We start from the raw sequence: 16,540 nt of genomic DNA on the forward strand, positions 1-16,540 counted from the left end.
AGTGAACCTGTAGCAAAAATCTGGGCTATATACACACACGTTCTTAGTTACGTAATACTCTATCATATATGATAGAGGATTTGAAGGAAATATCAGCAAACAATAGCAAGAAAATGAATGTGTAAAGTTGGAGATAATTACTTTTTTCTCTTCAGTAGTCTTTTTCCCAGTCACTGTGTTATTGCTTTGGTATGTTCCTTTTGTTCACATTAAAAAAAATAGTAGAAAAGGATGGAAAAGCAGTTAATGTTGTATTACCTAACAGAAGAAATTAGTTACTCTAGAAATGATCTTAGTATGGCTGTTATTCTGAGGCAGGCACCCCCCCCCATCAGGAATCCTGTAAGGTTTGTAGCTGTCAGCCATTCAGAGTACATTAGAAAATCAGCCATTGCACCCAGCCTTCACACTTTCCACAGGTCTGTGATAGGCAGACAAGGGGAACAGTACTCAGCAGGTTGGTACTTGTCAAGTGAAGCTAGGACGCCTTTCAGAGGAATTTAAATTGGATCGGGTTTTATCATTCATTGCTTTATCTTTGATACACTCCCAGGGAGTTATAATTAGAGATATATGAAAGAGAAATAACTTGAAAAAATTGCTGATCGGTGAACTCTATACAAAGGTATAATACATTTTTAAAAATTCTTTTTGATACAGAGACATACATTTATATGACATCCTTGTTGCTTTCAGACATATTCCAGAAAGACATCCTTGCCCACAGAAGTTGTTTTAAAGACCAATTTGATGGAGGCTTCCCGATACAGTGTCACAATAGGTAACTGCTTATGTGGTAGGACTTCAGGGGTTCCTTAACACCCCCCAATATGATATTACCCCCAGTCATGCATCTAAAGTTCTAAAATCCCCACAGGAAAAGACATCTTGAAACTGAGAAGCCATGACTATCTTTACAAAGACAGTCTTTTATGCTCTGAAACAAATCAATTTAGATAACACACCAAAGCAGGAAAATACTGCATGTTTTAGATCTTATATCACAACAATGGGGGAAATTTTCCATTTTCCATCCTTGCCTGCTACATAGATCCACTTTTAATGAGAAGTCTATGAAATCATTTTTCTTTGTTATAGAAAATATGTATGCAAAGAGATAGTTTTTTTTTCCCTTTTTTGTCTATGTATGTGTTAGGAGTGTGGGGGGTGCATGCCTCCTTCTCATTCTAAGTGTTGAGAGTTCTCATAATTGCAATTGCCCTGTCATTGCTTTCTCTTATTTTCTGTATTCTCAGCAGGGTGCAAGCTAATAATGATACTGTAAAATGCTGCTCTTGCAGGAATGGTGGTTGATTTCTAAAGAGCTGGAATCAATGTGCTCAGGGTCTTTGGTTCAAAGTTGTTACCCCACATCCAAGGCTGCCAGAGATGAGGAGCAAATGGATGCCTAAGATGGAATAAGCTTCTGTCATCTTCGGTCACCCTGCTAGCTGCCGCTTCAAGCCTGCTGCAGTGGTGTTAGCCTGGAGACCCAGTACTGGCCATGCATAGCTCCACAGATGCTTACGTGGACACTTTGGGGCTGCAAGGACATGCGGGTGTACAATCCTCAGACCTATATTTACCTCCTGGGTCTCCTTTAATTCTTCCATGGCTTCATTTAAAAAACTTTGGCCCTTCTTCTGCCATTTGTGCTTCTTCCCTTTTCTCTCCCCAACCCACAATTCATTCTTTTCTGAAATTCAGTAGACTACATAGTAAGCCAGTAGAATATATACTAAACTTTGGGTTCATAAAAGGAAAAAAAAATTCCTCCAAATACCAGTTTCATTAAAAGCGGATTGAATCTATAGTCGTTAAGTGGTTATTAAAACTCCTTCTTGCTATCTCCTGCCTAAAATTCCACCATTCAGTCTGTACACCTTCATTTGAAGGAAATGATGCATGGTCCCTGCAGATGCACTGGATGGAGTGGTGCTAGAGCACATCACACCCAAGAGCTGACTTGATTCTTTCTTATGAAGGGTTGATGACTTCAAAAGTCCTCAGCTGAATNGCAGATGCACTGGATGGAGTGGTGCTAGAACACATCACACCCAAGAGCTGACTTGATTCTTTCTTATGAAGGGTTGATGACTTCAAAAGTCCTCAGCTGAATTTCATACATATCCATTTAATCAATAATGTACGTCGGGAGCACTAATAAAGTCTTGTCTGATCTTAGTTTTCACATGCATACAATGAGAATAGCAACTTACAAAATAGTTTTGAAGATTTATTAATTCAGGGTAATATAAGTAAAGTGGCTGGCACCATCTCGGGATAGGGTAGATGTTTAATTAATGCATGTGCCTTTCCCCTTGTTGGACTGTGTGCTCTGTGAAGAATAGATTTATGTTTTCTGTTCCTCCTGTGGCTTCCCACAGTACATTACAGTGATCTACATATGGCAGTAAATGTTTACTGAATGATACGATCTGATTAATATGGAATTCGGTAAATGAAGGTAAGTGGTTGGCTGGCCCCAGCCACGGTGGACTTGGCAGTCATGTATCTTTCAGAACAGAAGCACCCAGGGGAAGCCTGATGTCTATTGCAGGCATGAACACGAATGTGTGATTAAAGTTAAGCACTAACAAGAGACTCCAAGGTTTTTGTTTTATGCTGAGCTTGTGCTATGATTTGATCCTAGTTACAGTCAGGACAAGGGCAGCACAAATGAAAGACTGGAAGAATTTATTGACTACAGAAATGTAATTTATAGATTTATGGTGAGTTGGGTGCAGATTGATTTATAGAGGGAAACTGCACATACCCCTCAATGGCATTAAGCTCTAGGTACTAGGACACCCAGAATCCTCAGTAAAGACGACTAAGTTTCTGAGACAGTTGTCAAAACTGATAAATCATGGACACCTGTGCTATGTCCTGCTCTAACAGATAAACTAAGGACAAAAATAAGGCCCTAAGTCAGCAGCACATGGAAATTACATGTAAGAATAGAGGTCATCCAAGTTGTGTGGCAGTGAGAGCTTGGAGTGCATTGTGGTTGCATGACCATCAAGTGCAGTTGGAAATCTTGTATGTGTCTCTTCTGAAGTGGCCCAGGAAGGANGAAATCATTTTTCTTTGTTATAGAAAATATGTATGCAAAGAGATAGTTTTTTTTTCCCTTTTTTGTCTATGTATGTGTTAGGAGTGTGGGGGGTGCATGCCTCCTTCTCATTCTAAGTGTTGAGAGTTCTCATAATTGCAATTGCCCTGTCATTGCTTTCTCTTATTTTCTGTATTCTCAGCAGGGTGCAAGCTAATAATGATACTGTAAAATGCTGCTCTTGCAGGAATGGTGGTTGATTTCTAAAGAGCTGGAATCAATGTGCTCAGGGTCTTTGGTTCAAAGTTGTTACCCCACGTCCAAGGCTGCCAGAGATGAGGAGCAAATGGATGCCTAAGATGGAATAAGCTTCTGTCATCTTCGGTCACCCTGCTAGCTGCCGCTTCAAGCCTGCTGCAGTGGTGTTAGCCTGGAGACCCAGTACTGGCCATGCATAGCTCCACAGATGCTTACGTGGACACTTTGGGGCTGCAAGGACATGCGGGTGTACAATCCTCAGACCTATATTTACCTCCTGGGTCTCCTTTAATTCTTCCATGGCTTCATTTAAAAAACTTTGGCCCTTCTTCTGCCATTTGTGCTTCTTCCCTTTTCTCTCCCCAACCCACAATTCATTCTTTTCTGAAATTCAGTAGACTACATAGTAAGCCAGTAGAATATATACTAAACTTTGGGTTCATAAAAGGAAAAAAAAATTCCTCCAAATACCAGTTTCATTAAAAGCGGATTGAATCTATAGTCGTTAAGTGGTTATTAAAACTCCTTCTTGCTATCTCCTGCCTAAAATTCCACCATTCAGTCTGTACACCTTCATTTGAAGGAAATGATGCATGGTCCCCATCCAAGTTGTGTGGCAGTGAGAGCTTGGAGTGCATTGTGGTTGCATGACCATCAAGTGCAGTTGGAAATCTTGTATGTGTCTCTTCTGAAGTGGCCCAGGAAGGGAGCTGCACCCTTCTGCAGATTTTGTTTTAACTGGTTAATGATACCGACTTGTAGGTATGAAGTATGGCAGAAGCCATCTATTATTTTAATTGCCCTGACCTTAATATTTTCAATGCCACGATCATGAATGTGGTCTCTGTTTGGCTGAATGATGTCTTTCCCTATGTGGCTGATTGTCAACGTAAGAATCGAAGAATCTCTTTTAGAAGGAGCTCAGGGGCACCTGGATGGCTCAGTCGATTAAGTGTCCCACTCTGGATTTCGGCTCAGGGCATGATCTCAGGGTTGTGAGATCGAGCCCCCTGTCAGGCTCTGTGCTGTGTGTGGAGTCTGCTTAAGATTCTCTCTCTCTCCCTCTTCCTCTGGCCCTCCCTGCCTTTTCTCCCTCCCTCTCTCCCTTTCTAAAAAGAAAAAAAAAAAAGAGTTTGTAAGTTAACCCTGGACCAAAAAACCCCAAATAAAGCACTTGAGACTATTTAATCTAAAATCCTTGTCCAGCCCTGTAATATTCTAAGGAAGCTCGGCTCCCTCTTGTGGCCTAAAACCATGTGTCCATTAGTTCAGACCTCCTTGGCTGTGTGGTTTCACAGGAGCCAGTCTTTTGCCAACTATGCCTTGAGCTTTGTAACCTTTTCATTTCATTACTAGTGGTGGGAAGATAGGCATGGCTTTGGGAAATCTGGGAGAGAGATGTACCTGGCTTTGCGACAGCTCATGCTCCCCAACTTGTCCTTCTCCCCACCCCTTGTGGGAAGGGTGGTGGGGATCTAACTCTCATGCTGGGAATTCGGTGTTCTCATACTTTGTATTTTCCTATCACAGGCTGTCTGTCTGTCAGTCTATCTATCTCTCTTTTAACTTACCCAGAGGCATAAGTGAGTAATTCCTTGAAATGTTATCACCCAATAAGATCAGGTTTCATTAAAAATAAAAGGAATTAAAGGAATTAAACTGGTAAACAGAATTTGGTGCTTTAGAGAATGGAAGCAAAATATGAAATCCATGGAAGGTAGGCCTAGCCTTCTCAAGTGGTATGCATGAGGGCCAGAGATGGGAAACTCACACAATAAAGGGTCGTATCTAGTTCTCAGTCACTTTTTTCCCCCCTTTTAGGCCACTTTGGTTTTTAAAAAGAAATTAGTTAAACGTGGAGAGAGTTCATATAAAAACAAAACACAACTTAGATTTCTTTTTTTTTTTAATTAAAGATTTTATTTATTTATTTGACAGAGAAACAGCCAGCGAGAGAGGGAACACAAGCAGGGGGAGTGGGAGAGGAAGAAGCAGGCTCCCAGGGGAGCAGGGAGCCCAATGTGGGGCGTGATCCCAGGGTCCTGAGCCGAAGGCAGACACTTAACAACTGAGCCACCCAGGAACCCCACAGCTTAGATTTCTGTCTTCTTGGATAAAACTTATAAGATTAGTTATCAGAGGTCCACATTCCCTCATGGCAACAGTCAGTCTGTGGAAGCTGTTTTAGAGCAAGCCCCCATCCTCCACTTCACCACACACCTCAGCACTCCCCACAGGTGTATGGTTGACTCATTCCCCTCAATTTGTACCTGCTTGATTCTTGCAACACTGAGTTTGACTCTTGTAATCTCATAGTATGTAAGGCCCATTTATGTCCTGGGCCCTAGTCCCACAATACTTTTTTTTTTTTAGCTGAATAATAGTTCAGAGACCCATGTCGAGCCAAGGTGGGGAATTTGGCCCAAAGAGATACTGTCTTCACATAGCAGGCTGACCTGCAAATCTCAGGGAAGGAATGCAGGGAAATCTCAGAACATGAAGCTGTGAATTTCTTAGTTACCAGGGATATGCCAAAATGGAGATGTATTTCAAATTAATGTGGAGTAACCAGGATGTCAAAAATAACAGAAAAAAAACATGTGGCTTTATCTATGTTGAGGCTATTCTGAGGGTCTTCATTTACTTCTGCTGGTTTATGGAGGCCGTTGGGCAAAAGCTGCTTACTACTCCGTTTGATTATGTGTGGCCTCCCCGAGGTCGTTAAGTCTTGGAGGCCAGATTTTCTGCTCTAGCTCCCTTCCATTTCCCATAAAAGAAAACACCTTAAAATAATACACCTGTTAGAACTATAGAGAATGAAATAGAAGTTTCATCTCTTTTCTAGCTGCTGCTGCTTTTCTTCTATTGGATAAAGATGGAATCCTGTGAAACTTCTGTTTTTTTCTCTTCAGGGTTTAGACTGAGACGGCGCCATGTCCTCATGGAATCCACGGGGCCTGCAGGACATTGTCCTCATTTGGTGGAGTCCGTTCCTTGCGAGGATCCGATGTGTTACCGATGGCTGGCGTCTGAAGGGATCTGTATCCCTGATCATGGAAAATGTGGCCTGGGGCATCGCATCCTGAAGGCCGTCTGCCAGAATGACCGAGGTATGAGGCAAAGAAACATGTTGTTAAGTGGTATCTGCCCTATGACATCACAGTTCTCTAACAGATCATTCTCCCAAGCGAGAGAAACACCGCTTTCCTGTCTTTGAATACTTACATTTAAGTCAGATGCCACATGACCTGCAAGGTAAGCTGCCTTGACTTACTCCAAGGCCACATACTCTGAAAGAAAGCTATGTGATTATGCCTAAATGCAATACAGTGAACCTAGAGTTTTCTCTGCAGTTTTCAATTCATCAAGACAGAGCATACAGAATTCCTCTGGGTAGTCTTCAACTTATCAATACCAAACAAGTTTTATTTGCCTTTTTTAAGGTCGATATGTAACATGTTTTTATATATTATTAACAAATACTATACCTTGTAAAGATTTCAGGGCTGCAATTCTCTCCAAGTTAAAGAAAAAAAAAAAAACTAAATCTTTTCATTTATATAACATTCGACCAGAATCAGTTCTACATACAATACTGACATTTCTAAGGAACCATTTTTACGAAAAAATTGCCAAGATTTACAAAACTATTAAAGGTGGTGTCTTTCTTTCATTGCCAAGCTTCTTGTACAATGGGTTTTTGAAATGAAGGGTGATTTAGAAAATATGTAAGTCACATGGAAATGAGAAAAGTGACATTTTTAATCCTTTATCTTACAGTTTAGAAAAAAAAATCAGTCTCTTGGAAGAATATTGAGTGTGTCTGTTAATCCCATTTATAATGCCCTTGGTGTGTGGAGTGAAATGTTTTGACTTATGAAATGAAATAATCCATGGAACACAAAGAAATTACAAAGTGGATTCAGAGTGGCTATTTGCTTCCACTTGGGACTGACCATTCAGCAATGGTTTCCTTTTTTCCCTCCTTCCTGTCTCCCCCACAACCTGCTTTCTCTCTTTCCCTTTTTCACTCCGTCCTTGCCCTTTCCTCCCTCACTTTCTTCCTTCCTTTCCTTCCTTCCTTCCTTCCTTCCTCTTCTTTATTTCTTTCTTCTTTTTATCTGTTCCTCTTTCTTTCTTTTTAACCACTGCCATATGGCCAGATATACACATTGTCAAGCAATATAATCACTTATCTCATGAAAGGTATTTGTTTAATTAAATAGAGGTCAACACCACATTGTATATCCTTTTTGACTGAGTAGTTACAACTATTAGTGGCTTCTAATATTACTAAATAATTTTTAAATTGTGGCAATATATGTACAACTTATTAACAGAGGCAAATAAGATCACTTTTGTGTTGCTTTTCTTTGAATTCAGGAAAAGTAGTATAGAGGTTTGAACCTGGAGTTTCAAGTCAGCTAGGTTGGAATTTCAAGTCTGCTACTCACCTGCTAGATAATCTCAGGAAAATTAATTAACCTGTGGAGGCATCCTTTCCCTCGGCTTTAAAATGGGGGTAATAAAACCTACCTCTCACTCTCAGATTGTGAGAGTTAAACTGGTTATATGAAAGTGATTAGTGAAGTGTCTGGCACATAACCGTTCAAAATAAGCTCTAAGCTTATTTTACTTATAATGCACATTTATTACTGTTCTCTGCCCCCAGGGAATTGTGCAAAGAGCATTCTTACATAATATGAAACTAATAATGAGTATTAGAATAACCGTACCACTTCTTCCTCCCAACCTCCGCTGTGGAAACAAGAAGATCATTTGTTTGGTTGAGTCCCCATGACAAATGAGTGTCAGGCTTTGTCATCTCACAGCAGGTATTAGGCTTGTCATGATATATTATGTCTATAGGGCTGAGGAGTTTTTCACAATTTGTTCTGTGCCTTCTGTACTATTGCAGAGTGTTACATTGTGATCTATAATTAGAAATAAATATTCTTCCCATTTCTGGCACAGAGCTGCTAAAAAACTCTTGGAACTTTCTGAGCAATAAGAGCGATGGGAGCATCTTTGGTTATATTTGGTCTCTTGCCCTCAATTGCTGAAATCACTTCTAGAAAGGTGAAATGGGTGTGTTGTGACTCAAAAAAAAAAAAAAAAAAGAAGAAGGAATGGTGGTGTTGTTATTCATAACAAGCCTCCTTCCCCCACAACTGGGTTTATGTCAATGAGGTGATTTGTGGAAAGCACCTAAGAATGGGAGCTGGTTGCCAGAGAAACCAACCAAATGGAGGGTTGGTTGGAACTCTCAGTCCCACCCCCTGATTTCCAGGAGGGCAGAAGTGGGGGGGGATTGAATCCAACACCGATGACCAATGATTTAATCAATCGTACATATGTAAAGAAGCCTCCATAAAAACCCAAAAGAATTGGGGGCCCAGAGAGCATCCATGGAGATTTGGGGAGCGTGGTGGGTAGAAACCCTGTGCCTTTTCCCCACACCTCACCCTATGCATCTCTTCCATCTAGCTTTTCTGAGTTACATCCTTTCACAATAAACTGGTCATCTAGTAAGTCAAACAGGTTTCCTGAATACTATGAGACACTCTGGCAAATTAATCAAACCCAGGGAGGGGGTCGTGGGAACCTCTGATTTATAGCCTATTGGTCTGAAGTGCAGGTAACCATTTTTAATGGTTTAACCTGGACTTGTGATTGGCATCCTGAGTTGGAGAGGGTTGTTGGCACCTCTGATCTGTAGCTGGTTGGTTAGAAGCATAGCTTCCCTTGGCTTGCAGTTGGCCTCTGAAGTGGAGGGCAGTCTGGTAGGACTGAGCCTTTTACCTGTGTAATCGGGTGCTACTTCTAGGTAGTGTGAGAATTGAAATGAATATTAGGATACCCAGCTGGTGTTGGAGAGTTCTGTGGTGTGGTGTGGGGAAACTGCCCCTCCTCCCCCCACACACACTTCCTTACCCACTGAAAATGGATGTAGACTCCTTTTTTCAGAGGTATCAATTTTACCACTGCAGTGCACTTCTAGAATTTTTGCTTTGTTTTATTTTTTTTGTTTTGCTTATTCCTGTGAAAGGACTAATTTTCAACATTGACCTACACTCTCAATTTCTGTGGGGAGAAATAGAAATTACTACTGGTTCATAACAGTTCCATGAAATCTTTGTGATTTTTACATACCTGAATAGCTCCCTAATCATTTGTAGGGTATCAGCCATGGTCATGCTTACAAGAACATGCTGGCCTCCTGGTAGCTGAAGCAGTCTTTTGTCTAGTGAGAAACTGAAAATGTAGTGTGGTTGCACATTTTGTAATTCAGCTTCTGTGAAATTCTGGATGATTTATGGGAGAAGTTTTACAGAGAAGTGCTCCTCTTTGACTCTCCACATATTATCGTCTTTCCATACTTATAGGAATTGACAGAACTGTTGACACTCATTTAAATGCTTAGAGAGGAAGAAAAAGTTTGAGATATATTTAATAAATCAGCTGTGAATTTTTTTTCTTGTAACATTCAACAGTTTTCTTTTCATCACCCTGAATTTATTAATTGTTTCATATGCCCTTTATTTCAGAATTTATTTAGAGTTAAGTGGATAAGATCAAAAGAAAAATGTTCATTTTGGTTGGAAAATAAAACAAAAACTCATATAAAATCTAATCAGGCCAGAGGCCTGCTAATTTGCAAGGGTAACTTACATATAACATTCAGCATCCTTGCAAAATATCTATATCCCATTCAGATTGTGGAGCCAAGAGATTTCCACATAGCCATGATCAGGATTCTGTAGGACTCTTGACAGTGTCTTTTTGGGCATTTGTGCCTCTAGGAAGACATATTTCTCCTTCCCAGAAGTTTAAGTCATTAGCTTAAAATAATTTAAAATTTGAAAATACACAATCTCTGTCACATTGAAGCCAGTAAGTAACTGGAAATAGCAATTTGAGATACGCAAACCTTGTGGGTTGGTTTAAGAATGTAGTCAAAGATCCAAATAGTCATTTATTAATTTCTACAGCTGTCTCTGTGGGAGGTATGTTTTGACCTGTTCTCTACTTTGATTTATTAGTGATACTATCCAATCTTATGAAAGTTCCTGTTTCTCACCTGGCCTGTGATTGTAGCAAACAATGGGTTAGTAATACTCATTTTTAGGAAGAAAATTGAATAAAAGATCACATGAATGAGTATTCTGATTTGGAATCTGATTTCTAACCCTTTGAGTGGTCAGTGAGCTTTGATTTCTTTCTTCTGCACAACATCTTATCATTAGTCTAGGTCAATAGAAGTCTACTGAGTATAGAATATACGTAGGATTTTCTTGTCTCATTGACAAGCAGGTTTCCTCCATGTCAAAGAGGACATTTGAAAACGAATGGAGTGTGATGCCAACGGCGTATCCAACCTGTTTCTCCTTTAGATTATCAAGTGAATTCACTATGTTTTAAACTTTGTTTCTCAAACATGTAACTAGTTCATTGTTGTCAGGTTTCATTGGCAGTTGATGAAAGTTTACCACTATGTAACGTCTTTCCAGAGCAGGTCGGGAAAATCCTCATAATGCCAGGGCAGTGAACCACATTCCTAGTGGCTTGGAAGTGACTCCTGTTTATCATCTTCCATGTGTCCATAATGCAAAGTGGTCAGATGACACCACAGGGCCATTGAATAAACACCAGGCTGCTTATTGGGGCAGTCAGACTGTGAATACTCACCACCTGCTTTGCTCCATAATTTGCTGACTGGGTTATCTTGAGAAAAAAAAAAAGACCTGTATATTTCACCAAACATCTTTATTCAGAGGTAATGCAGTGTACATTCTGTACTTGGAAAAAGCAAATACCCATGTTGGTGTTGCAGAGTAGAATACATCAAGAAGAATAAAGTTCACGTGTTGACAGGTATGTGGAGTTAGGGTTCTCAGTGTTACTGGAATACCCTCTTGCATACATGGATACTTTTTTTCAGTTGCATTAGATTTTCTCCATGCAAATATTTTCCTTAAGTAATATATATATATTTGCACAGAAGGCTTGAGGAAAGATTTCCCATCATTAGGGTTACTTTGCTTTTCATTTCAGAGGCATTTTTCTGTGAGTTCTTGCCTTGCATCATTAACCTTGAACAATCCAAAAATGTGATATTTAATCTTGGATAAAATGGTATGTGCTTGTAAGCACGTGCTTGTAAGTACTCACAGGAGGACTTTAATTGGTAGAAAGCATGCTAGAGTAATCATTTAACTGAGGTAGATTAAAATTTTTTGAATGTTTTAAAATCTATGATTGGAGTGGAAGTTTTGTTTTATTTATTTTTTTGTCTTTAAATTTCAAGAAATGACCTTTAGGTCACTTTGAGAAGGTCAAACTCCATTCAGATAAGAAGTTATTTATTGGAATACTTTGTGACGTGCCAGAATTCTAAATAGAAGCCCTTTCATGTTTTAAGTCGTATTTTCTAAACCCTTTGATCGTGCTCTCATTTTGGTCAACAAGTGCTGCTTTACTTCTCTTCTTTATTTCTTCTTTTTCTTACAAGGATTTCTAACTGCTATCTTAGCCCAATATTTATTTTCTTATATTTTAGGAAGAACAAGGAATAAATTATTGGTGAGGTATTTCTTTGCCACGCAAATATAGTCTGTGTTCAATCAACCTGTTATAGAGACTCTACAAATTAGAGCCACCCCAGAGAATACAGAGCCTCAAAATAAACATCAAATAAAAATTTGCTTAAAGTTTTGAGCAATGTCACCTTGGGGGATGTAAGTATGTAGTTTATTAAGATGTGCATTTTGGAAGGGATGGTAGAAATTTGGATTTTTTTTTAAGCTACAAGAAGGTAACTATGATTTTATTTTCTTTTTATACCAATAATTTTTTGTTTCTATTTTAAGAAGAAACACACACACACACACACAAACCTTTGCATAAGGTTTGGAAATTTTAAAACTGTATTGGCAGGAGTTGAGAGGGATCAAAGGAAAGGGGAATAAATATAAACATGCATTTTATATTAGCAGTGCAAATCCAGAGACAGGCTTTTTGAAATAGTCAGACATAGCATGCACTGATATTTCCTGCTCAGATCTGCTGGGCCATTTACCATTTCTGTGCATATTAGCCCCCAAATTCCAGCTGACACCACCTGGCTCTCTTTGCCTGAGGAATTTCTCTGCCCACATATACAGTCAGAGTGCCAGGGAATTAACAATCTCAGGGAGCAGCCTTCAACCAATGATTGAGAGTTGTGTAAATACCAGCTCCCTGGCCCCTAGGATGGGGTAACCTGGAGATGCCTGTTCTGTGTTGTTTCTTAGAGCTCCCCGTGAGGCAAAGCCCCACCTGCTCATCCTGGTGACTGATTTGATCACAGGCCCTCTCGCCCTCTCTCAGCCTCCTTCCCTTTTTGTCTCATCCCCCATTCTTGCACTGGTACTCTGGCATTATTCCCCAATAAATACTTGCCCAAGAATCTTTGTCACAGGGTTTGGTTGTGGTATGACTCAAACTGAGACAAGGATGCGTGCGAAGATATTTCATGGATCCATTCCTATAGAAGAAACAGCATCCAATTCTAGTCATACCATATTGATGATGATATTTAAAGAGACAGCTCCCAAGGAAGAAATGGTGCTGCCTCTCATGAGAGCTCATTCAATACTTTGAACAAACCTCACTATTTTTTAAATATTTTAGAGAGAGAGAGGGAGAGGAGGAGCAGAGGGAGAGGGACAAGTAGATTCCATGCTGAGCGTGGAGCCTGACTCAGGGCTTGATCTGATCCCACCAGCCTGAGATCATGACCTGAGCTGAAACCAAGAGTAGAAAGCTTAACCAACTTAGCCCCTGAGGCGCCCCTGAACAACCCTCACTATTTACAATTATTTGGTAATATCTGATGGACTTCAATATAATGCTTCTGTCCTCCCATGGGAAAGCGTAAAAAACATGATTGAATCCCATTCTTTCCCAGTTAGGCAATGCTGGTAACTGATACCATCCTCCTGAGTCTCATTTTCCAACAATTGAGTTATTTTATGACTCTTGGGGGAGGGCTACTAGTTTTTATTTTGTAGGGGATTCCAGAATGTATTGGAATATTTCTGAATAAGAAAAAAAAAACTAGACTTCTTTTGAATGTTAAAGGACTTATTTGTGTGGGAAAATTGGGTCTGAAGTGTTTGGGGAACATGTTGCTCTGTATCCTTTGTTGTAGATCAGCCATTCACAAAGCTACAGTGTTAAAATCGCCCCTGGGATTATAAAAACACTAGTCATCAGAGAAATGCAAATCCACCACAGTGCATTATCACCTTACACCTGTCAGCATGGCTAGTCACAAAAAGACAAGAAATAACAAGTGCTGGTGAGGATTCGGAGGAAAGAAAACCCTTGTGCACTGCTGGTGAGAATGTAAATTGGTGCAGCCACTGTGGAAAACAGTATGGAGGTTCCTCAAAAAATTAAAAAATAGAAATACGATAAGATTCTATTTCTATTTCTACTGCTGGGTATTTATCCAAAGGGGGGGGGGATCATTAATTTGAAAAGACGTATGCATCCCTATGTTTATGGCTGCATTATTTAAATTTTTACAAGTGTCCATTAATAGATGAATGGATAAAGAAGATTGGTATATCTATGCAATAGATTATTACTCAGCCATAAAGAAGAATGGCATCGTGCCATTTGCAATAGCATGGATGAGCTTATTATGTTAAGCAAAATAAGTCAGAGAAAGACAAATATCATATGATTTTACTCATATGTGGAATTAAAAAAATGAAACAAACAGAAACAGACCCATAAATACTGAGAACAAACTGATGGTTGCCAGAGGGAAAGAGGTGAGAGGATGGCAAAATGGGTTAAGGGGAGTGGGAAGTATAGGCTTCCAGTTATGGGATGAATAAGTCATGGGGAGGAAAGATACAGCATTGGGAATATAGTCAATGGTATTTTAATGGTGTTATATGATGACCAATGGTAGCTACACTTGTGATGAGCATAGCATAACTAATAGACTTATCAAATCACTATGTTGTACACCTGAAACTAATGTTACATTGTGTGTTAGCTGTGCTTCACTTAAACACACACACACACACACACACACACACACACACACACACACAAATAGAATGGCCTCCACTCCAGAGTTTCTGATTTGGTAGGTCTAGAATAAGGCTCAAGGATTTGTATTTCTAACAAGTTCCCAGGTGATGCTGATGGTGCTGGTGTAGGGACCATACTCTGAGACACTGTTCTAGGTGGAAGGGGGCCTGTGGGCAGCCTCACAGTGTTAGTGTATAACAGAAGTAGCCTACAGCAGTGACAGACATGTCTTATACTTAGAATCAACAATAGTATTGATTCTAATCTGTTGTTTCTTGTTTCCTGCTGGGGAAGTTATTCTTGAAATCTATGAAATATATTACTGTCTTTCCAGAAGCAAGCAGTGAGTAAATATTCTTTTATTTCTTTATTGCTGCCTAGATGGATTACTAAAAGATCAAATAGTGGAAAGCAATAGTGTACTCTTGCAGAAACAGAAGACACATAATATGTGAGATGAGTTATTTAGGTTTAGAGGAGAGAATTTTCATTTTCAGCAACCCATCTTTTTCAGACCACCAACTGGTAGCAGTTTGGTGTCAACGTCCTTACCGAGGGAAGTGTGGTGATGACAAATACGTTGTATTAAATTTTGAAATGAACCTGACTTTGCAGTTGAAAGTGTCAATAAGATCAGGCTGCTATTCACGCTACAGGAATCAGACTGCAAAGGAGATTAAATTTGAGAGCTCCCATAGCCAAGTTCTGCATTCCCTTTCATTTAGATGTCTTGCAGTGAAATTAAAGGTGAAATTTTAATAATGCTTGGCAATAAGGGAATCCAAAAGAGAAAAATAGGGACTTGTTCTAATCAGAGTTTCCTCATCCATGTTTGACTGGAAGGTGGGAAGTAGATGTAAATGGTGAATCAATTTAAATGCTAAAGAGAGAGGAAGTGCAATTCACTTTAAGTATATTTACTGTACATTGTCAATAAACAGGTATATTTTGAATGACTTTCTCTTTCCACCCTGTTACATACCTAGACATGGCAAGGTAGCTTTTGTCTTTTTTCTCTGTTACCAAGTTTTCTAAGGAAATGACTGTATTAACATCACTACCCCATTAACTGGAGTCTGATTTTTCCACATTTTATTATTTGGAAAAACCTTAAAGGAAATTGGTTCCTGAGTGTGCCTGTGTGTGTCATAGAAAGGCTGTCTTCTTTTTCTATCTCTTCTGAAATTCTCACCGGGCTGTCTACTTTCTTTTTTATTTTTTTATTTTCTTTATTTTTTCTATTTTAATTTTTTTTTATTATATTATGTTAGTCACCATACAGTACATCCTGGTTTTTGATGTAAAGTTTGATGATTCATTAGTTGCTTATAACACCCAGTGCACCATGCAATACGTGCCCTCCTTACTACCCATTGCCAGTCTATCCCATTACCCCACCCCTCTCCCCTCTGAAGCCCTCAGTTTGTTTCTCAGAGTCCATATTCTGTCATGCTTCATTCCCCCTTCTGATTAGCCCCCCTTTCTTTATCCCTTTCTTCTCCTACCAATCTTCCTAGTTCTTGTGTTCCATAGATGAGAGAAATCATATGATATTTGTCTTTCTCTGCTTGACTTATTTCACTTAGCATTACCTCCTCCAGTGCCGTCCATGTTGCAGCAAATGTTGAGAATTCGTTCTTTCTGATAGCTGAGTAATATTCCATTGTATATATGGACCACAGCTTCTTAATCCAGTCATCTGTTGAAGGGCGTCTCTGCTCCTTCTACAATTTAGCTATTGCGGACAATGCTGCTATGAACATTGGGGTGCATATGGCCCTTCTCTTCACTATGTCTGTATCTTTGGGGTAAATACCCAGTATTGCAATGGCTGGGTCCTAGGGTAGCTCAATTTTTAACTTTTTAAGGGACCTCCACACTGTTTTCCAGAGTGGCTGCACCAACCTGCATTCCCACCAACAATGTAGGAAGGATCCCCTTTCTCCACATTCTCTCCAGCAATTGCTGTTTCCTGTCTTGTTAATTTTTGCNTCTCTCCAGCAATTGCTGTTTCCTGTCTTGTTAATTTTTGCCATTCTAACTGGTGTAAGGTGGTATCTTAGTGGGTTTTGATTTGAATTTCCCTGATGGCTAATGATTTTGAACATTTTTTCCTGTGTCTGTTAGCCATTTGTA

General features: G+C 39.6%; 1 protein-coding gene across 1 annotated transcript in view; it reads left to right on the plus strand.

The window, feature by feature from the left end:
- The window catches only part of THSD7B (thrombospondin type 1 domain containing 7B), an 848,738-nt gene that overhangs the window by 377,233 nt on the left and 454,965 nt on the right, over window positions 1-16,540 (plus strand). Inside the window, 1 exon segment of the mRNA XM_034654492.1 lies at window positions 6,226-6,423. Within this exon segment, the coding sequence (XP_034510383.1) occupies window positions 6,226-6,423 (198 nt within the window).

This window comes from Ailuropoda melanoleuca, chromosome 2 (assembly GCF_002007445.2).
Source record: "Ailuropoda melanoleuca isolate Jingjing chromosome 2, ASM200744v2, whole genome shotgun sequence".
Taxonomy (NCBI): Eukaryota; Metazoa; Chordata; class Mammalia; order Carnivora; family Ursidae; genus Ailuropoda; species Ailuropoda melanoleuca.